At 38.2% G+C, this 23,336-nt stretch overlaps 2 protein-coding genes across 11 annotated transcripts in view; one reads left to right on the forward strand and one right to left on the reverse strand.

Annotated features, from left to right (window-relative positions):
• CDS1 (CDP-diacylglycerol synthase 1) overlaps positions 1-12,496 on the forward strand; it is a 62,729-nt gene extending 50,233 nt beyond the window's left edge. Inside the window, exons 9-13 of one of the 2 annotated variants that reach the window (XM_037896799.2) lie at positions 1,239-1,307; positions 2,180-2,332; positions 6,076-6,195; positions 7,411-7,514; positions 9,431-12,496. In XM_037896799.2, the coding sequence (XP_037752727.1) occupies positions 1,239-1,307; positions 2,180-2,332; positions 6,076-6,195; positions 7,411-7,514; positions 9,431-9,560 (576 nt within the window). In that variant the 3' untranslated portion in view covers positions 9,561-12,496. The remainder of the gene's footprint in view (positions 1-1,238; positions 1,308-2,179; positions 2,333-6,075; positions 6,196-7,410; positions 7,515-9,430) is intronic. The other variant, XM_043545533.1, reaches the window with a different exon arrangement.
• Positions 12,497-17,355: 4,859 nt separating this feature from the next.
• WDFY3 (WD repeat and FYVE domain containing 3) overlaps positions 17,356-23,336 on the reverse strand; it is a 296,640-nt gene continuing 290,659 nt past the window's right edge. For all 9 annotated transcript variants that reach the window (XM_043545050.1, XM_043545054.1, XM_043545049.1 and 6 more), the window contains 4 exons: positions 22,723-23,043; positions 21,942-22,053; positions 21,333-21,530; positions 17,356-20,705 (listed from right to left, as the gene is read on the reverse strand). In XM_043545050.1, the coding sequence (XP_043400985.1) occupies positions 20,585-20,705; positions 21,333-21,530; positions 21,942-22,053; positions 22,723-23,043 (752 nt within the window). In that variant the 3' untranslated portion in view covers positions 17,356-20,584. The remainder of the gene's footprint in view (positions 20,706-21,332; positions 21,531-21,941; positions 22,054-22,722; positions 23,044-23,336) is intronic.

Raw genomic sequence — 23,336 nt, forward strand, 5'->3', positions numbered from 1 at the left:
AGTTAACATAATATGATGAGAGAGATTTATGCGATTAGCAGTCCAGAAAATCTAATATTTATGCTCCACAAACCAGCGGAAGTCTTCACTGATATTATTTCTAATTACATTACTTTCTTTCCATGCAGGCCACTCATTAGAACAGTTACTGGGTAAAATTAAGCCATGAAATTTTTTTTTCCACAGTCCACTTCTCCAGTATTTGCTAGCTCTGGAAAATAAATAGCAGTCTGTTCAAGATCTTCACAAACATAAACACATTTTTTTCTCTTGGTAATAGATCTTTGGTATTTTACTCACTTGCAAAAAAAGCTTTTGCTGTTCTCTAGTTCTTTATTCTTCAGTGTTTTTGTTTTGTTTTTTAGTCGATAGTCGGGTTCCCAAAATTGTGATTGGTGACATTCTTATGGAACTAAGTTTGCAGGAACTCTTTTCTTTAGGGAAGTGGTGATTTCATTAGATGAAACCATTGCTTTTTGAATATAATATTTTGCATTTAGCAATCTTAGCTCAACCCCCTCATGAGCTTGGGTTTTTAAAATTATAATTAAACCTGCTCAGCTAGGGCTGATGGAAAGGAACTGATAGTTAGAAAATGACAGACCTTCTTTGTCGGTCTTCCTCAAGGTTTCTCCTTGTGTTAAGGAGCTGAGCTGTTAGATCTCTATAGAGCTTTATGTAACTATCTTGATGCAATCCACTTGAGGGGTTGTGTGCTTGAATCACATGACCCAAATGTGTAGCTTTAGGTCATTGTTCTACTGGTGCAGAGCAGATAAGGTAGTTCCTCATATTCCAGTTAGCTGGGATAGCAGTCAATGAGAAGCCTTCTTTTGTCTTCCCAGCTGATCTTTCTTTGCTTGAAAGGGCACGTACTGTCTGTCTTGTTCTTTAGCTGAAGCTTACCAAAAATGAAAAAAAAATTCAGCCTGACGCAAACATCTGGCATGGAAAATTTCAGCCCAAATGGTTTAATTTTTGTCAAAATTGTAAGTGACTGAAAACCGGTTCAGTGCTGGGCAGCCTTAACTGTAGAAGTCACTCTGTGATGTGCTTGTTCACTTAACTGTCTATGTGGGCATACGTGTAGGTATTTGCATGGAAATGTCTGCACTCAGTAGTGCATGTATACTTTGAAAACCAAGCCCTGAGCGTTTAATTCTGGTGGTTGTGCAGCAAAAGTATCATGATATAAATTGTTAATTGATTATATCAACTCCTTCTCTTTTTGTGATTAGCTGTCTCCTAAAAAGACCTGGGAAGGGTTCATTGGAGGTTTCTTTTCCACTGTTGCATTTGGATTTATTGTAAGTAGCTGCAGGATTTTCCTTTTCTAGTTTCATCATTTAACGTGTGATTCTTAAATTTGACAACAGGATCGTTTCAATTGTCAGTCTGCTATTATGGTGTATAGAAGTAGTGATCTCTTGTTATCTAGAGAATTCATTTCACTGATAAGTAATGCAAAGCATATATCATTTTCTAACGACAGGAAATGGTTGAGGAAAAGCTAAACTTTTTTGTACTAACCATATCTGCCAGATTACATATTTCCTATTCTTGTTAAAGTTTGTATCCATTTTAAATGTTATAGTTCTGGTGAGAATAAGTATACACTTATTTTGTAATTGAAATCTATTAACAGCCTTCTTCACACTCCGTAAAATGACAGTGAATTACATTTGTTTGATGTTTAAAATGCCATCTTTCTTGATACAGACAGCTAGCTTAAATTTATGGTATGCATGAAATAAAATAACTGTAGATTGTAGTTAATGTGTATAACTTCTAACAGAGGCTTGTGAAAATCACAAGCTCAGAATAATTGTAGATGTTGTGCTTTGTTTCTTTCTTTACACTTCACCTTTAAATGAAATCTTGATTTCAAGAAACAACACAGAGTCACTATCAGTGTCTCCTGATGCATTCATTACTGGTTGTAGTAAGGAAACAATCAGCTGGCATGACCTCAGGGGATCTAAAAAGAATAACAAAAGTTAGTGATATTTTAGTAATGTGCTGAATGTCCATCTTAGCCTGCTTGTTGAGGAGTCGCCAATCTCAGAAGGGATGTTCTATCCACTTTGGAACCATTTTGTAACAAACGTACTTTTTAACTACTGTCAAGTGTGACTTAAGCAAGAAATGAATACATCATAACTCTTGATTTGCCTTTCAGTTTGCCTACCTTTTGGCTCAGTATCAGTATTTTGTATGTCCAGTGGAATACAATAGTGAAACAAACAGATTTGTTACAGAGTGTGCACCATCAGAGCTCTTCCAGATACAGAGCTACTCTGTACCAGCATTGCTGCAGGCTGTGTTGGGAAGGGTAAGGAAAAATAAAACTTTGAATTTGACGTTTGAATTGAATTTTTATTTGCCTACTTTTGTACATTAAATATTATTATTAAGGGTGACCTACTTTGTCTCAAAGGCCAGGGATTGAATAAATATGTAGAAGGAGGTAGTGTCACCCATGGGTCGGTGGAGGGTGTCACTCCAGAACGTAATTGAGGCATATTTGGTGGAGTTGTGTGGGGAATTTTGCACTCTTGCAACTCATGCTGTACCTCTCCTGGAAACAGAAGACTTGGATTTTATAACCAAAATATAATGTGAGAGAGCAATCTGGTGTCATTAACAAAGTTTATTTCTGCAAGTCAGCCGTTCTGTCTTGTGATGAATTGTACACAAAGTTTTACTTTAAGAGTTAAGGCTTGATTCTTAGGCCCATTAGAACTTGAGTTAAAACTCTAAAAACTTTGGCACATTTTGTTTGGGAAAGAGATTGAAAAGGAAACAGTTACAGTGCTGGTCCAGCACGTGGGCAACATGTGTGAGGCTGGACATCACCCTCCTGTCCAAGTCAAGCACACACAAGATGTTTGAAATCCTTAATGCTATGTAGAATAAGGGAAAATTACTGACTGGTAACTCTGTGACTCAGTGATCTCCTTCCCTCCTCACACCCATCCTACAGATTCTTTGGAGTGAGCTGTTGTACCTCCACCTATAAGGAAACAGCAGATTGTCAGTCAATCCAGTATAAAAAGCCCAGCTCCATTCCCTTTCCTTCAATCAGAAAATTCCAGAGCAACCAAACAGGAACAAAATAGAACAGTCCATCACTCCCCTCCTTCGAGGGGAAGAGGAGAAGACTATGACAAAAACAGAATTACTGGTAAGTAATTTTCTCTTGTTGTACGTCACCTCCTCTTCCCCATCCTCAAATTCCTTATGCTGAGCTGGTATAGGAAGCTCTAACAAAGCACAGAACTTACCTATACATTGTTGTATCAACCCTTACCTGTCAAATGGAGCATTTTAAACAGAGAGCAGGCTCAACATATGCTACAAGATAGAACGTGTGAAGAATAACCAAGTCTCTGCCTTTAATACACATTTCTGCCAGGAAAGCTGCAGTTCTTTTTGTGGAATATTCTTTTATAGGTAGCAATCCCCCACCTTGATGTTTTCTTCTTCAGTATAGTCCTTGGAACGTAAATCATACTCTTCAGGGCATCTGGTTTTCTTGATGTAAATTGGACTTCTGAAATCTTTTGTCCTGGGGTTGTAAAAATTTGAAAGTTCCTTAACTAATAAATTAAAACACTGTGGAAACAAGGTTGGAAGAATATAACTACAAACTACAGGTTGTTCCAGATGAGAGTATTAACTTTTGGATGAATGTCCAGTTATCTTCCAAAAATGGAAGACCGAGAGGCATTATAGCTAAAGCTGTCACGGTAGCTCTCATATCACTTAAACCATGATTATGGCTTTTAAAAAACAAACCTTAAGGGATAAAAGGAGTCATTCCAATAAACTCAAAGTGGGGGAATATATCATAGCTTTGAGGCCTAAAATAAATCTCCTTGAAGGACTACTTAATGAATTGCAAACCTTCATAAAATAAAAGCTTGGCCCTTAAGAGCAATATAAGGGTGAAATCTAACCTTAGTGTGCAAGCTGAGATCCCTGACTAGAGAGATGGCTAAGGGAATTTGTTTTCAGTTTCTTGAGAAGAGGAAGCCTTGCTTCTTCTGCACAGTGCCACCCATGGGAATAATCTGTCATGTGTCACAGAAGCAGTTTGTTCAACAGTCCACCTCCAGAGAACCCCACTTATGTATGTTACTCTGTCTAAAGGGTTATAGAATTGGCCCAGATTCATAAAGTGGAATCTGCCCTCTGTGAAAGGGTATGGTCTTAGATGTGCCCTTGCTGCCAGATTCTGTACGTTCATGAAAGGAAGCCAGAATGGCTTCTGCCCAGTTCATTTGACCTTTCAGTAAAGAAAGAGGAAATGTAACCCAACCCTGCAGTGGTCCAATAGGAAAGTATATGTTTGCATTGACAAGAGACTATAGCTCCATACACGTCACTAAGTCAGTTTTGTCAAAGCTCTTGCAAGTCAGTTGATGGAGAGAGCTTTAATGTCTCACATGTCCTGTTGAACACAGTCATAAAGGCACAAACTCTGTTTATCTGGTTTTAAAATTGTTTGTGCCCATTTGTCCTCCTCTGCAGGCATCATGCTGCCTAGTGCCAAAGCAAGATGGGGTTTTGTTCAGAAATTAAACTGGATGATCTCTCACTACTGTTCGTGTTTTCCTGGTTATTAATACGTAACACAAACACTATCACAGTTGTTAATTACATACTTCTGCAACAGAATGGACTTCCAAAAGAGTCAAAATCTAGAGAACTTCCTGTCATTCACTCAGGTTGATGCTTAGATATTGTTTTGTCCTGACCAAAACCCTCTGCGTTGAAGCAGCCTCCTGTGAGCCCCCAAACCAGGAGACTGGTGGCTGTGATGCAAACTGGGAATATAAAATTTAGGAATTCTAGGCCATAGTCCATATAGACACAGATTAGGAGGTCAGGAATTCTCTGGTATTTAAATAGGTCATCAAGAGCTCTCTTCTCTGAAGGACTTGGTGCCATGACTCAGTGTGATCATCGGGGACTGCAGGAGAGAGGCACATTTAGGATATTAAGTTGCTACAGAATATCCCAGCAGTCTCTTAATCTTGAGGTAAGAATGGAAGTATGTAGACTAGGAATGTCTGCTGATAGAAAAACATTCCTCTCTGACGTAGCTAACAGACCAGAAGCTTAGTTTAAAAAAGTGCGCATCAATCAACTAAATGAGTACAATATAACAAGTTTGAGTGCAAAATATAAGAGGGAGGAAAACATTTCCTTTCTCTATAGAATTCGTGGCAGGTGAGAGTGGAAATCTCACCAGCTAGGAGAGTTCCTGCAGTAGCTGCTTTGTAATTTTTCTAGAGCTATCAAAAGGCATAAAGTACATGGCTGCTTCTGGGACCTGGAGGTTAAGGAGGTAATCATTCCCCTCCTGCACTGTTGAAATCTGGAACGATTGTTGCATGAGTCCACCATACTGTCACCAGCAAAGCATTTGAGAGGCATAAATATGATAGATAGTTACCTGGAAGGGAGACTCTCGTTACTAGAGGGCTTTCACACACTGGCCAGAGTTACTCTTTCCAAAAGTTTGAGGGCTAGTGGGCAAGATCTTTTTTTCCTTTCCTGTAAGAGGTAGAGACATTAGGAAAGAGGGAAACTGGAAAGAGCTGAGATTGAGAAGGTATTGGAGCTGCATCTTATATACTAGGATGATTAACCATACATTTCTTTCTTTCTGAAAAATGGAGATACAAGTCAGTTTAAAGAATCTGTGGAATTGGGTAGGGAAGGGGAAATGTTATATTTGACAAATCCCTTGTTCTGTCTAAGATAAATATTAAAATACTTCAGTACTACTGACCAGGGAATTCTTTTCACATTAGATAAAATATGTATTGATGTGTTATATAACATGTCTATTTTTTCCCTATGCAATGAGGGCAAGTACCTTTTTATAATAGAAAAGTTGGAAATTTTCTGTGAATCATGTTGGCTTTGAAACAAAATGTATTTTCTCTGTTAGTAAAATAATTTTAAGGCCTCTAAATGTTATGTTGAGTTTGGCCTTGAGTATCTGGAATAATTGTAAATAATTTTAATTGATGTATACTATTGCTAATAGTTGTTTTCTTGCAGAAAACAATCAATATGTACCCATTCCAGATACACAGCATTGCTTTGTCAACATTTGCATCTTTAATTGGGCCATTTGGAGGCTTTTTTGCTAGTGGATTCAAAAGGGCTTTCAAAATCAAGGTATGTACAGATTTTTGTAGATTTTAAAAAAACCTATGAAGACTTTGATAGAGCCAGTTCCTAGAATTTTAATTAGATGACTTCAGATTATAATGATCTAGACACACTTGTTTTCTACTAAACCAAGCTGATGTGATAGATAACAAGCTACCATTAGTCTCTGAATCAGTATTCTTCTTAATCAGAGATACGGTGCAGAATATGCGTTGGGAAATAATGTTCTTAAACTTCATATGTTATCAAGATGCACAGTGATTTCCTTTCTGGCAAATCTTAGCACTTTCTGGTTTTATTGTACACACATTTTGGTATCTGTTTACCTTTTGCGAGTTACCTCTTTATACTTGTTTATATAATGAGGTAAGAAATTGTGTTATACGTAAGTATTTATATTGATGGTAGTATACATGAATACCTGCTGACAATTTACTAGAATATATCATTTGCTAGATTATATCTCCAATAAAGTTTGCATGCCCTTTTGAGCACTGCTTCCATTTCAGATTTTCTTTTGTAAAATTAAAAATAGTGTTTGAATACAATGCTTATACAGAGAGCGATTGCTTATATTCAGTGGATTTATAAAGACACAACATTCTTTTTAATTAAGGATATTTGGAAATCAATGAAACATATGGGGGATTTGCAAAGCTGAAGTAAAATAAACAGGAGTATGGACCCTTGGATCTCAGGGTGCCTTTTCCATTTTAACATTCAGGGAGCACCCTGTGGAAAGATGTTTTATGCTAAATAAATGCTTCAGCAGCTGCCACCCTCGTAGAAAAAGGGGATGGAAGTATTCAACTGTGGGAGGTATTTGAACCTATTCAGGCAAGATGCTAGAAGATGATACTTAAAGATTAGAAGGCGTGGCACAAAATAGGACAATGTGTAGAGGTAGATGGTCCTGGTCTAGCAGTTCAGTGCCTAATTTGTTCCCAGTTCCGGCACTGACGTCTTGTGTGAACTTGGGCAAGTCACTTCATCTCTTTGTTCCCCTCCTCTTCCTCCTGCCCTTTGTCTCACCTGTTTGGATGGTAAATTCTTGAGGACAGAGACTGTCGCTGTGTGTTGGTACAGTGTTGGTAACATGTTGGTTCAGTTGGTACAGCATGATGGGGCCCGTATTTCAATTAGGCACTGCTGTAATACAAACAATAGATTAGTGAGGTATTGTACGTGAATATTTATGCTACTGCATTTTTTTCCTTAAAGGATTTTGCAGACACTATTCCTGGCCATGGCGGAATAATGGATCGCTTTGATTGTCAGTACTTGATGGCTACTTTTGTTCATGTGTATATCACCAGTTTCATAAGGTATTTTTTGCATATATAAATGTGTATAGTCAATATAGAGATCTAGCAAACTTTCTTCCATTACATGTAGTTCTGTTCTGCTGGTACAGTAAAGGTTAGCTTTAAACGTAATTTATGCAGTTACATTTGATCAGAGGGATCTGTTGAATATTGGAGCCATTGCTAAATCTCATGAAACTGCTATAGAGGTCTTGCAACAGGCTATGTTATCCTCTTTTACTGCTAGGTAACAAAAAAATAAGAGTATGTACCCAACTGAATATAAAGAAAATGAATCTGAAATAACCCCTATAAATTCAGATTTTTATTTGTGGTAATTGGAGCAGTGGCAGTTCTGCTGTCAGTCCCTTTATAGTGTCTGTGGCTTGGGGAGAATCTGTAGGCTTCAGGTAAATAGAAGAAACTATCAAACTTCTACATTTTCAATTATCTGACTTCTAACTTCCTGGTTCTGATTTTTTTGTTTTGTTTAAATATTGTTAATTAGAACATCCCACTTATTAGAAACATTGCCAAATTATATCTCGGCCACAGCAATTTTGAAGGGGATGCTTTTAGAATGACAACTGTATTACGTGGCAGCTTCTTTCACTGTAGTTTTTAAGATGCTTGGGGACAGACTTTCAAATTTAGGGGTGTCTAGTTGTATGCATCTCACTTACGCTCACAATATCCAATATGCATGTGTACATTGGGTATTTGTTTATAAGTTAAGAATATGCAAATGTGTGGACTTAACGAAAGGTGGCTGATACATGTTTGTCACCCTTTGTCATAAATACATTTAAAATATTTTAAAATACACTTGAGATTTCCTGAAAATTTATGGATTGATGGTCTATTTTATATTCTAGAATTGGGAAGTGTCACGTTAAGGAAACTTTATGAACGTATTGGTCCTCTACCATGCCAAGGCTAGGTCCCATTTATTTGGGTAGTATACAGCTTATCCAACAACAGGTACAGAGCAGAAAATGGCTTTATCAAAATGGTCTGCAAAAAGTGACCCCTCTCTAGCAAGAACTTAATCCCAGTGGCGAGTAATGAGAAAAGGAGGCTTCAGGTTTTGTTACAAAGGGTCAGGCATGACACCATGGAAAATGCTTTTTTCTGCCAGTTTTTAACTGCTGAGAATTATGCTTGTGAAAAAGGAACATCTTGATAATCATGTCAGCAATCAACAAGCATAGCCAACTATAATCGATTGTTTTTTGGTCACTGAAACATGATCTAACTGTATGTTTAGGAAAAAGTCATAAGAGACATGCCCTACCAAACACCTATGGGAGGGCCATATTAAAAAATGTCTGTTTTCCTATAATTGATGTACAAAACGACATTCGAGGTTTTTGTAACATGTTAAGGCTGAGACTTGCAGCAGAAAGGTCCTCTCTACCCTTGGATTTCTTGTTTCAAGATCCTTTCCCGGTGGTCAAAAGACATGCAACAGGCATCAGTTGGACACTCATCTTACATCACTTGGCTCATTCTTTGGCATGCAGCTTGTTTGCATGAATATCCTGGAAGGTACATAGGGTGAGAAAGTCAAAGCAAGCAATTTTGGAATCGGTCACATTCTCACCGTGACCAGCAGCAGCCTTTACGCATATTACATTTGTGGCTTACCCAGTTAAGACATCTTATTACATTTTGTACAAGAGATACAGTCAGAGAAAGCAGGTTTTAATTATGCTCACCAGACAACACATATGTTCTGGAGAGATCATTACACTAGAAAAATCAGTCTCTCTCTCTCTCTCTCTCTCTCTCTCTCTCTCTCTCTCTCTCTCTCTCTCTCTCAAAAAGTGGACGCTGCATTTATACAGTAGGGAGAAAAACGAAAGATGTCACTTTTGTATGGTAGGTTTAGAGCTTTTATTGAATAAAATTTTTTTTCCCTTAAATTTCATTGACAGGGGTCCAAATCCCAGCAAATTACTGCAACAACTATTGGTACTTCAGCCAGAACAGCAACTAAATGTATACAAAACCCTGAAATCTCATCTAATTGAAAAAGGGATCCTTCAGCCATCACTGAGAGGATAGTTGGACTGAATGGTGCACTACAAAAAAAGCCCAAAAACCTACCAGAAAAGCACTGAAAAAAAAACAAGTTACAACTTTGCATAGTAATAGTGGTTGAACAAGAAGTAGATAGTAGTTTTGAAGACATAAATGTTTCTTTCCTGAAACTACTGTGAACATTTAATAAGACATATATAAAATTTAAGTTTGCTTGTAAAATAACTGTTTATTTAACGTGTATTTTAGTTTCTGAAGTTGATGGTGTGAGCTCTCCTTCGGTATCCAGCCTGACAGGTTAAATAGTTTTTAAAATAACTGTTCCTTTTCAGCAGTTTTATATCACAATAACTAAACTGAGGAAATGTTAAGATTGTACTGGCACTGTGCAATTTTTAAAGCAACTTTTAATGTACCATCAGTACAGTTGTTGCTTTTAATGCAAGTTTTATAGTACTATATATCTTAGCAATAATTCCGTCATACTTCGTCTCAAATGGTTATTGAAGAATAACCACACTGCAGTAAAGAGATGCTGTTTTATCTACTGTGCAACTGATTACATCACTTGCCAGAAAACAGTCTGCCTTGAGAGTTGCTCAGAAAATTGAGGCTGGAATTTAGAATCGAATATATCAGGGTTACTGCTGGATTTGTACCATTACTGTTTTACTGAAAATGACTAAGGTTAGCAAAGTTTCTAGTTAATGGCTTTGAAAAAAATTCTCTAATGAAATCAGTGGGTCCTTGCAAGGTAAAGTCACCTTTACTGTTGAGGTGCCCTGGCAGTAGTCTCCTCTTCTGGAAGAATCCTTCTGGATTACAAAACCACATTCATGCAGCCAGAGCTAGAGTGGAGATTAACCAACAGATAGGGTTCTCCAGTCCAGCAAATGGACATCAACAATCCTAGATTCACATCCCAATGATTGGTCACTCTCTGATGTGAGCTCATTCTAGCCTTATTCCTTGTGCCTCAGTTTTTTTTCATCTGTAAAATGGTGATATTTCCCTCCTTTATAAAGCACTTGGAGACTCTTGGATGAAAAGTGCACTATAAGTGCTTGCTTACTTAATATTTTTATTATTATTATTCCCCTGAAAGCAGTCACTGTTATCTGACTGACCACATGCCCAAAGTTCCAGGTGGAGATGGTGAATGGTTCTTCTGCCACCTGTTATCAACCGTTGAGTAACTCTAGCTTCTCAAGTAAGTTTGGGTAACAATGTAAGGATTCAGCTGAGAAATATATATACTTTATAGACAGCTGCTCTTTCAGTTAGACTTAATTAAGTATGTATGTGTGAAAACAGTTGACACTGTAAAATGGTTAAAGTTAGCTATTTTCTAATTTCATTTGAGATAATATTCTTTTTATCATGTAATAAAATCTTAGTGGAAATGAAAATGTTTTTTTTTTTTAAACAAATGGAAATTATTTTCTTCCCATAATGTACAAAAGCACATGAATGCCAAAAAGTTTCTTTTGGTGTACTAGAGACTCTAACTAGATAAAATTTAATTCCCCCAATCGTAATGTAAATAGGCTTCTGCACTCTGAGTGCACTCTGACTGTATTATTTTTGTGAGGGGTTAAAGATGAAAATAGCTTGGTGCTACTTGAAAAAACAATGTAGAAAGCAGATAGAGATGTTAACAAGCTTTATGCTTGTAGAATTCAAATTTTTTGTTTACATTAGAATAGAATCTGAGACCACTGTATATTCTGTTTCAGGATTATATACTAATTGCATTTAGGCCAGGGTAATCTGTATATAATCTGTAAATAGTAAAATAGTCTTATATACTGTTATAAAAGAGAGATGTTTGTTCTAATTCCAAAATAAAGTTTCCATTCAGTGGTAATGTAAACACTAAATAGCTGAGGGAACAAGTTAGTATTACATTTTTATATTCTACTGTAAAAGTACGGTACTTCTGTCAAAAAAAAAATCTTATAGAGCAAGAAATCAGCTTTAAAATCATAATGCTAGCAAATTGTCTTCCAGTAGTGATTAGCTGTGCTTCCTGACTCCCAATTTAATGTTTGTTTTTAATAAATAATAATAATAATAATAATAATACTGAAACTAAGCACATATAGGACTCTTTAACTTGAAATCAAAACACAACACAACCTGAAGGTTAAGAGATAGCACAGCCAAAATTATGAGCTATGGAAGGATGCTAGTAAGCAGTTCTAAAAAATATTGAAAGGAGGTAGCGTTTGTTGAAGCAGGAAAGGGTGATGAAAAATCATCTATAAACACTGAAATAAGGCTTTAGTTAGGTAACGATATTTTGGTAGATTCTTCCAATAAGAAACACAGCCTTACTAGAGTTGGGTGTAAATTTATCCTTTAGGTATGAGATTATATTTAATTTTAACATAAATAAAATGTTTGAACTCTTTTTAGTGTAATTTTTATAGGATGTATATTAAGTCGAATATATTGTAGCATTGAGTACAGTGAATCACTTGAAGTTGATGGATCTTTATTTTCATTGTAAAAAGGACAAAGTTACAACAAAAAATCATTTTCAGAAGCATTAATGGTTAACCACTTAATCTATTGTTGTAAATTTGTTATCGCTTACTCTGGTAGGCCCTGATGTAAGTCTTTGCAGGATTAGGTCCTTAATTTTTAATTTGTGAAATGCCAGAAATATTTCCTCTCACTGTTCAATGCGCCCCCCCGCCTACCCTCACATTTCTTATGTATTAGTTCCATAAATATAGTCATGCGGCTTGAATTGTAAAGTCTAAATTTTACACCAATGATTTCTTGTCACTTTGCAGTTCTGTTGGGCAAGGCTGTTGTAATTATCTTGTTCAGAAAAACAAATATAGAAACAATGTATATACTGTAAATGGTATTATCATATTATGTGTGTTTTAATTGTTTCAATCTTTTATTAAAGCTAGGATTGGGAAAATAAAGCTGGGACAGAAATCTTCTATGATGTGACCTTTTTTTTCTCTATAGCAAACACATTGTGGGCTGATAATCTCTTAAAAATGCACCTGTCTGTTGTTAAAAGTAGGGCTGTCAATTAATGCCTGCAATTAACTGAAAACAAAATTAACGTGTTAATTGCATACCTCTGGGTGGGGAGGGAGGCATCAGCTGTGGAGGGACTTGACAGTGTCCGGTCAGGCATAGTAACCCAAGCTGCCACCAGAGGGCGGGAAGAGAAGAGCAAAGGAAGAAGGAAGTGGCTCCCATCCCAGCTCCAGCAGAGAGGTAGGGATCCTGACCCTGCCGTGCTCCATTCCCCTCGGCTGACCCCTCACTCTGGGGACTGACCACCCCCGCGCCGTGCCCCATTGCCCCCAGCTGGCCCCTTGCTCCGGGGACTGACTGCCCGCCCCCCCCACACACACACACTATAGTCCCTGGCCAGCGCCTTGCTTGTGAGGGACATAAAGTATGCTAAGAGTGGGATGATTTCTTGCTGATGGTAATCTTGTGATCCTGAGCAATAATTTGTACAATTAAGAAAAAGTGGTGTAAGAATGTAATATGCAGTGTAACTTCCACACTTGAAAATAAGATGTTTCTGATACAGTCTTGCCGATGATAAATGGTCCTACAGTGCTATTGCAGCCATTCATGGCTGATGAAAATGATAGACAATGCACTTATTTGCACTGCAGTTATTTGTTCTTGCAGTAAAAATGTTTCTCTTTTGGGCTCTACAGCACTGTAATGAGACATTTGGAGGAAGTTTCTGTTGGCACTTGATGAGAACATCCTTTGTGCTCTGCTTCCAGTGTTCCTGATTCTCCCCACTTCTAACAATCTCTACTCTCAGAATTGGCACTGCCAGCTGGTCACAAAGTCTCTCTGAACTGCTCAGCTATAATGCAAAAACAAGTGTGGCCCAAACAAATACCAAGTGCTGCTGCTATGCCCTGGGAGGGAGGAATGTGCTCCTGGCTGAACTTTGCAGTGAAAAGCCCATATCTCCCTTTTCTCCTAGTCTATGTAAAGAGAGAAGGAACAATTGTATGCAGTGTTGTAGCCATGTTGGTCCCAGGATGAGAGGCACAAGATGGGTGAGGTGATATCTTTTATTGGACCAACTTCTGTTGGTGAGAGAGACAAGTTTCAAGCTACACAGAGCTCTTCTTCAGGTCTGGGAAAGGTACTCAGAGTCCTCTGGAGTCTGTTTTACCTCAGCCAGCCTGTTGCTCTGTAGCCCATCTAACCCAGTCAGGCTGCTGACATGACAACTGCGTTCTCTGAAGGCTGCATTCTTTCAGTGAGTTGCAAAGTCTGCCCAAATTAAGCAGCGCTTTCTATTCTGATGGTCATCACATGGGAAAAACAGCTTCTTCGGCTTCTGTAATTGGATGAAATAACGTATGTATCTGTCTAACTTGTGTTCAGGCCAATTAACCTGGTCCCTTGAATTTTTTTTTTGGTGGCGGGACCGGGGAGGGCATTCTTACAGTGGCAACTACTTCCTGGCCAGTGAGGATGGAAGCATCTGTTGAAGTGGTTAAGACTGGGCTGCCATGTGGTCTTCCTCACATACGCTCAAGCACGACCAGCTGAACAGTCTATCTTCACAGGACATCTCTTGCTTGCAGGGCACTACAGGATGCATATTAAGGTAAGCCTTCACCTATGGCATTATTTGCTGCAACTGCCACTTCTCCCTACTGTTTTTTCACAGTATAGGAGAAAAGGGATGTATATGACAAGTGCAGAATTACTTACCAGTAATTCTTTGTTATAGTCTTCCTTCCTACACCTTGCTTCTCTTCTGAGGGTGGGAGCCACTGTCTTGGCCTCCCTTTGCTTTGGAAATAGTCAACTGAAAAGGGAAGGGAATGACTGGGCCTCATATAGGGAGAGTATTCTCAAATTTTTTGCCTCCTTGCTTTCAACAAAGAGGGAATCCAGGATGCCAGTTGTCCCTACTGTCTTCCGGTGGAATGGGAGAAGACAGAGGGAACTACCACTGAGTCATTTTTCAGTGTATGGAGGAGTAATGATTTGGGCTGTAATTTATTACAGACACAAAATGTATTTTTAAAAGAAAAAAAGTAAAGTGGATTTCTGCAACAATGTAGCAAGCTGAAGGGATTCAAAATTGTGTTTGGTCAGGCACTTGCTGTACCTTATGAAACTGGGTATGTAAGTAACTTCTCTTGCGTGAGTAACAAGGAATGTGTTTTCCCAAATAGGGTTTGCTCTTGAGCCAACTGTCTGACTCACTACTGAACACATGGAAGTTGTGTGCATTCTTCGTGGTTGACAAGAGGAGTTACTTTCAAAAATACTAGTTTAGTAACAAGTTAGCCTGCTGTCAGTAGCATATTTTGTGTGCGTTTCTTAGGTGAAATAGGGTGATATTTGCCAGTTAATTGAATTAGGATTAAACAAAACCTTGTGATGGACAAATCTTTTGTCCAGCTTTTACTGTAATCTGCTAAAATTTGGGTTTTTTAAATAACTTCACCCACATCTATCTTCTCTATGTAAAATTGATACTAGATAGCCTCAAGCCTCTCAGTTTAATCTCCCTCCCATATCAAATGTGTCCTCCCTTCTGACTGTTAACTTTGTTGCAATTTCAAATGAGACCCATGGATGCTGCACTGCTAATCTTATGTGTTAAGTGTATAGCTAGCAAACCAGTGCACATTGTTTTTTTCATTTTTATAGACGTTAACACTCTACAAACATAAACTTAAAAAAGTGTTCCAATAGCTGTTGGAGCTTGACTTATTTTGGTTTTGACTGGATTCTAAAAACCTTCAATCTCAAGTTAAGACAGGATTAAGCAGTTCTTCAGAAAAGGACCTAGGGGTTACAGTGGACGAGAAGCTGGATATGAGTCAGTGTGCCCTTGTTGCCAAGAAGGCTAACAGCATTTTGGGCTCTATGAGTAGGAGCAGTAGCATGGCCAGCAGATTGATGGATGTGATCATTCCCCTCTATTCGGCACTGGTGAGGCCTCATCTGGAGTACTACAAGGATGTGGAAAGAGTCCAGTGGAGGGCAACAAAATTGATTAGGGAGCTGGGATGATTTAGTTGGGGATTGGTCCTGCTTTCAGCAGGGGGTGGCACTAGATGACCTCCTGAGGTCCCTTCCAACCCTGATATTCTGTGATTCTAAAAGGAATGTTTTAAAGGTGCACCAACTTGAAAGGTAGTCAGTTCAAGTTAAAAGAATTTTAGATTAACATTCATCTTTGAGTCCCCATGAGAACTCATGGTTTTATAATCATATTTTCTTTAATTGCACTCAAACAGGGACAACTGACTATAGAAAAAGTTGGGTGAGAGAATACATTTTATTGGACCAGCTTCTGTTGGTGAGAGAAACAAGCTTACATAGACCTCTTCCTCAAGTTCGGGAATAATGTCAAGTTTACATTGTCTCCATAAAACTGGTGAGGCCCCTTGACAGGTGATTTGGCTGTGGAATGTGAGTGGCAGAAGGAGGTAGTGATGAAATAAATTCAGCCTGGCCAGACCCGAAGATGTTCATGTGCATGAATGATGACTTGAAAGTATGTGGGAGTACTTCCAAAATTTGACCAGTTTAATGTAAAAACAGAATCCCTGGGAAAGTATTATTAAAAATTGCTTATGCCACTAACACCATTCACCAAGGGCAAAAGAAGGACCTCTGTCTGAAGGCCAGTCTGTTCTCTCCTGAGGGCACTTAGTGGAGAAGGGAGTGTGTATCTAGATTTTTGCAGCAACCTCATGGGTGGGAATTTGCAAAGCTGCCAACACCTTCATGAAACACTGGAAGCCTATGTGCTGGCCCAGAAATATTTTTTGAGCAAGCAGAGTGGGGATACTTAAACTTCCTACAAAAATTTTCTTCTTCATAATCCTCCCTACATCTGTTCATTGGCAGCTGCTTCCCAGAGGTCCAGAATTGTGGGAGATGCTGGGCTGCAGAATGGAACATTTCTACTGGTAACTTCCACAGTTCTACCCATCCTAAGTGGCTCATGAGTCAAAGGTCAGATATTGAAGTGGGATTGTTACCATCTATCTTAGTCTAATGTACAAAGTTTTCTATAGAATATTTGTTGTTCATGATATGCAAGTATTATAGGTTTGGAATAACTTCTCGGGTGGCAAGCAGGAGCAGAGGGGCTGTGGCCAAAACTGATACATTTCCAAAGCTGCAGCTCAAGGAGAGGGGCCAGAAGTGCAGAAGTGGGGGAGATACCATTACCAGTAAGACAGTTTCTATTTCTCTCCCAGATCAATCATTCACTGTACCAGTTCTGGCATCAGTGCATGTGTGTTGAAGTCAGCCAGCTATTTGGCAATATTGGAACACTTAATCCTGCAAGCACGTTTTAAGGGATAGCATGTGACTAATAGAAAGGAAAAAAAAAACTTGTTTCACCAACCTTAATTTTGTCTTTACAAATGAGCTCAAACTGTTACTGGCGGGGGAAATTCCCGATGTTAACTTGTAAGACTGCTGAAATTCTAAGGCAAGGTTGAATTTTGCTTGGGGAAGGAGGTTATGCTTCATTCCTTAAGGAATATCCAATTTTAACTTAGGAAAAACTGAGAAGGGAATGACTACATTAGGGTGAGATACTTGTGTTCCTATCATGGCCAATCCTTATGATACTTGTAAAACAAAATACAAGGGTTTTCTGTTCTAATGTTTGTGAATTACAGTATTCACATTTGGGGAAAAAAAACCAAATAGGATTAGTACTCCTAATATATGGTCAGTTATTACTATCTAAAGAAAGTATTCAACTGCAACCATTGCTTCCTTATTCAAATTCTTTCAAGATAAATGCAAAACAAACAGCCTATTGGTGGTAAATAGCAGGTATTTATTTGAAATGAAAAAAATACTTAAGTACCTGAACTATTGCATTTAATCATGTATTGTAATTGTGTTACTCTACCTTTTTGCATTGGAGACAAATATACAATGAACATTCAGATATCACAGATTGCACACTAGATAGTAATTCTTCAGGCCTTTTACATCACCACCAAAAAAACAGATATTGGATTCTGCAATATAGTACAAAATTCCACACTCCAGTCTTAGCCAGTTATCTTCAATTTACTCCTGTTGCTGTACAAATAAGTTGCCATTTACTAGGGCTTACAAGTTAATAATAGGACAAAAAAAAATATACATTGCACTGACACAAAAAGTCAGCTGTGTTAATAGTCATGCAACAAGTAACCAAACTTGCTGAAATTAAAAATACTTTCTAAAAACAGTTTTAACTGCATAAATATTTTGTACACAGTTCATTTACTGAAACAAAAGGAGTCTTTAAATGATACAAAGCAAAAATAATTTTCTACCAATTTTATACATAAGAAAGTGCAAAATAACTTATCTAAAGTGTTTTGCTATTGAATGTGGGCTGGAGGCAGCCAAACTCATCTTCATAAGCATGACATTACAGTTGCACACTACATACAAGTGTTAGAATACATGAATTAATAAGTATACTACAAGGCCAGAGAAGACATGTGAGGTACGCGTAGAGAATATAGACTGCTAATGTTAGTGTACTTCTGTGTTTTTGCTCCAACAAATTTTTATAGGGACAATAAAGCTGTTTGGAGAAACCAAAGTAGATTTGTGCATTAGAAGCTAAAAAGAAAAGACTGCCCCCAATTGAACAAACCAGTTGCCCACAGCACCAGTAGCCAGAGGAACCATGATGTTGGTACTCCACCTCCTAAAAGCAAGAAGTTGTTTCGGAAGAGTTTTCTATACAGTGGAGGAGAGGAATTAAGCCTGAGGAGTGGGTTTTATTGGTTTACTAACTGTAAATTAGGATTAATACTACAGGATGCAGTGGGGGGGGAGGGGGGGAGAGGAGGGTAAATGACCTTGCTTTTTAGTGCAGTGCCAACTGTAAAAAGTGTAGAATAACACTGGTACAATGCATCTATGGTTGAACACAGTTAATGGTTTCAGTGAAAGTCCTGCAGTCTTAACCCAGCATTAGTTCTATATGCAGATTTTATTTTAGTGGTATTTAGTTTACTTCAATCACCATTTCTGTGAGAAAAGCCCTGTGTTTATTGTGTTGGCTGTAAAAATTAATTTGGTTATGAGGTCTCAGCCCATACAAAAACAAGTTAGAAACCAGGGGAAAAGATTTCAATGGACTCAAGTGCATTTAAAGGTTTTAAAGCAGACAACGTACAGGTTATTAACCCATAACCTGGATTATAGCATCATAGAAGTATTAATACAGAAATGTAAGCTATGTACTAAAACCTTTTTTTTCCCCTTAAATTTGTCAAGCTGGGCATGCAAGGCATCTACAGGCTCAACTGATCTAACTAAACCTGCATTTACTCAATAGTGTGGAAGAGCTCTAAAAAAAGCTTTTTTGTTCTCTTGGGGACCTAGTATACATTCCAAAACAGGAATTTTATTGAATTGTTACAGTCCATCACATCCTTAACAAATATGTATCAAAATACCTATTTAACTTTCAGTGCATAAATGTGTTCCAGGGTAAATAGTAAAATAACACAAATCAACAAAAGCCAGGTGCTTCAGTTACCACTTGACTATCTTTTGGGAAATCTCATACCATCATAGAGGTTCTAATATTTTCAATGGTGCAATTTAAAGTTTGTGTTTGCTTTAGCTATATATATTGTGGGCCAGATTATGCTGCCACTCCCACATAAATTAAGGTAATTTTATATTGCTCATGGCATATCCACTGATGCAAGTGTGGCCCGTTTCTTGGGTCATATTCTCACCATTATTTAAAAGTATTCTCTGTTTGTGAATATACCGAAATCTAGACCAGTTTTGTCACCCATTTACAAAATATATACATATACTTTAAAAAAAAAAAAAAAAACACCCCAGAAAGTATGACTGTGGGCCTGTCTTCTGCAACTGTGCTCACTATGGATGCCAGTGTCGGTCTCATATGTGGTGCAAAATAAGTTACTGATTAAAAATACTGTAATTAAATTAATGGAAAACTATCAATCACTGTCTTGTCACTGAATGGTGAAGACTTAAACACAGTTCTGATGTTAATATTATCCAGTTATGTTCAGCAGAACAAAGGTGCCAAAGAGAAACATACTAAATTTTATGCAAGAGAAGTTAATTTTGAGTTACATGCAAGCCAATTTCTATTTAAGCTGGTTCTTGCATTGCATGAATCAACTGCTAACTATAATAAGTACTTAACAAAACAGCAGCTGTAACATATGTATAAAAGAGGCCTTATTAAATATGAACAATGAGGTGGTAAATAGGTAGGTATAAAATGCAACTACAGAGTGTATAACTTAGTTCCTAGTTATTTTACAATTAGAATAAAATATTGCAAGTCCTATTCCCCCAAAAAGTTTTCCTTTAAAAAAATCCATGTCATTTCTACGAGTAGCCTTGTTTAAATTAGGATATTGTGGGCAACTGAAAGAACAAACATGCACAGACTGAATTTTAAACAAAAATACAAATAATGCCATTTGAGTTTTTTACACATTCATATTTAAGTTGATTGATAGATGAGATAAAGATGCCACACAAAGTACAGTGGTTAGGCTGAAGACCCATGTAACAGGCAGTTAAGTTCATATTTAGATAAAAAGGCCCTTATACCTATTTACACTATACACAGTTGCTTGCAAAGAAGGCAGATTTACAACTATCTTCTAAAAAGCCTCTCCCCACCCCCAAATAAGGATGTCTAGCTCCACAAGAACAGATGGTTAGTGAGGATTTTTCTCTTGATAGCCATGTTAATAGGGAGATTTGGGTACTGTATTTGTGACTACCAATCCTGTCTTTCTGGTGCTTGCTGCCCATTTGAATATTTATTTGTTAGCCTTATAACTTCAATCAACATAAATTAAATCAATGATCCCTTTTTCTTTCAGTGCTTAACACAGTACAAAGATAAGTGTAAACAGACAATATTCTAATCCCTTCCAAATTCACTGCACGATTCTGTAATTAATTCAGTGAGTTACTGTGGGGCTGAATTGGGATCTTGCAGAGCTTGGTCTTTAGTTTGTGTCAAAGCCTCATTAATTTCTAGGCCCCTCCTCAAAACCCCTCTCATGCTGTAGGTTGTAGTAACAGTTCTGACAGACTCTCACTGGTGATGAGATTTTCAAACGCTTGATTTCAGATTGAAATCGACTGCACCTGAAAGAGGAAAATAAAGACTGTAATAGTGTTCTTCCCCTAACCACCTCCTCTAATTTATAGTCCTAAAATATCTTACCGTTAGTCACTGCCGGGACCAAAGACAAGCTGGGGTGGGGAAAGTAGCTTAAAAAATAGATTGTGATGGGAAATATAGCACCATTGCATTGGGAATAGAACAACTGGAACTTTTTGTCCAGTGACTGGACTAGTCCTTATTAAAATTATTCTTGTAGTGGTTTTGTACAAACAGTCTTTGTGTAGATAGAAGCTGTGTCCATTTTCAGGGGTTGCATCAATTTGTGACTGTTTTAGAAACCTATTGTTAAGCCATGTATTGGAATATGATTAAGTGCTGCATATATGGAGTTAATATAGTAATTCTAGTTGAAGAAAATAGTTTGTTTGCTTTTTCATAAAACAAGCGGGATTTAAAATTGCTAGTTCAATTTTTAATCAAGCTGCTGCTGCATTAATGATTTTAAAAAGATGGATGGGCCCTGTTTTTTCCAACTATTTCCATTGAATTGTGACAGTGGTAGTGTTTTAATTAAAAAACCTACATTTTCACTTTTTAAAACTCTCCTGCTAGGATGCGTTGTACAATGAAAACTAATGACTGCTTACTTCTGACAGAAGAGTTGTCCACAGTTTCTGCAGTGGTGACGTCTTTCAGTCAGAGAAAATCGGACTGAACAGCCTGAACAGCTGTCCCCCCCCTCATCTTTCACCCAATGGTCAGCTGCAGACCTGCCAGGTTGGTCACTCACAGACCAGCTGAACACTCTTCCTCGACCATCACCGACTAGAATCCTGCTGTGATCCCTGCAAGAACATGAATGGACATCTGAGCCACAACACACCAGGTTTGTTCACCGTTACAATCTCATCACCAGTTTTTGGCTGAATTGGGGATGATCAGACGGTCACGTGTGTGCTGTACATGTCAATGATTTGTTCATACCAAGTATTAAACTGAGACCAACAGAGATGGCAAACACAAGTTAGCCTGGTCTTAATGGGGAATACAACTGTGAGAGTGCATAACTACAAGCTGTAGTAGTTAAAATTAATCAGGTTTTCAGCCATGTGCTTTTTATTCCAGTACTAGAATAAACCAGTTCTAAATGCTGCTCTTTTGTCAGATTTTCACTGTATCTTAGAGTAACAGAATGTAGCCTCTCCCCCCATCCATTTTGAAAAACCACCTTAAGCAACAGTGTTTGGGTTACTCACTTTGAGATGCCTAGTGCTGTGATCTCCGCTGGATGTGCGTTGTCTTTGCGATCAAATGCTGTGTGCATAGTTAGTTTGCTTCTGAATACTAACTGACGCTCCCATCTGTATCCTAGAAATGGCCAGGAAAAAAGAACAGCTAAAGTCCTCTCGCTATTGCTTTGTCATCACACACCAGATTGTATCCTATCCCCATGAGAGTATGTCAGTAGGAACAATCTTCCTGGAGGGGCCCCCCCAGGGCAGTGTGTCTCCCATACATGTCTGTGTCTGACTGATACTTTAAGTGTCAACATTTCAAACTATTTCACTGCACATAAGGAAGGAGGGGAAGTATCCTATTATGAAGCTCTACACCAGTGTTTCCCAAAGGGAGAGGGGGAGATGCAAAGGTCTAGCCAAAGAAAGGACACTAACACAGAGGAGGTATGACTTAAAATACCCAGGTAGGCCTTTAGCACCACATGGCAGGGCTGCAGAGCCACGACTGATTTCACTTTTTCTGTAAGATGGACTGAAGTCTTCAAAAATTTGGGAAACACTTGCATGAAGAGCTGAAATAACATGCACCTTAATATACTACAAGTGACACCCTTTACTGTCAATTTTTGGCTTATGACTAACCAACCAGAAAAGAAAATTAAGGGCTTCTGTCTGCAAAACTTTCATGCTTTAAGTTACAGTGCCTAATGCAGCAGGAACAGAAGCATACAGCCTTAAGGCTCATTGTTTACAGCACAGAGTTACATGAGAATCACATTTTCTCTCTTATTTCCTGTACCTGGTTTCAGTTTGCTGTAGTGCCGTACTTCTACATGGTTTGGGTGGTTAACCTGAGCATGGGGATGTACTTTAGTTTGCCCCTCGGAATAGTTCACAAAGATAAAACCATCTTTCTCATCCAAGCTGAGCTGGTCTGACCACCGTCTTGAGTCATCGGAGCCGCTGTCTGCTGACCATGCCGCTGCCCTGGATGATGATGGTACAGGCCTGTGGCTGGTGCTGTTTGGTTGACTCTGGCTCTCCTGCGGTTTAGTGTCTTGACTGATACACTGATCATCTGCTTCAGAGTCACTGCTGTCCTCATCCTGGGCTTCCTGTCCTATTTTATATAGCACAAGAGAATAGAAAAAGTTAGCACAATACAAGTATTTATATCTCATTCTCTTTCCTTTTATAGTTGCAACATCTACAGAAGAACCTAGTGAGTGTAACTGGAGTCATTCCTGTAACAGACAGGTATATCATCAAAGCAGTGCAGGGTTTTAGCTATGTGTGACCCATATCAGTGGCTATCACACAGCTAATCGGTGTCCCACTGACTATTCTCTCCATAAAATTACAAGATTACCTACATTCTGCTATTTTCCTGGAAATACCACTCTCTAGAAATAA

The sequence above is a fragment of the Chelonia mydas genome, chromosome 4, assembly GCF_015237465.2.
Source record: "Chelonia mydas isolate rCheMyd1 chromosome 4, rCheMyd1.pri.v2, whole genome shotgun sequence".
Classification (NCBI taxonomy): Eukaryota; Metazoa; Chordata; order Testudines; family Cheloniidae; genus Chelonia; species Chelonia mydas.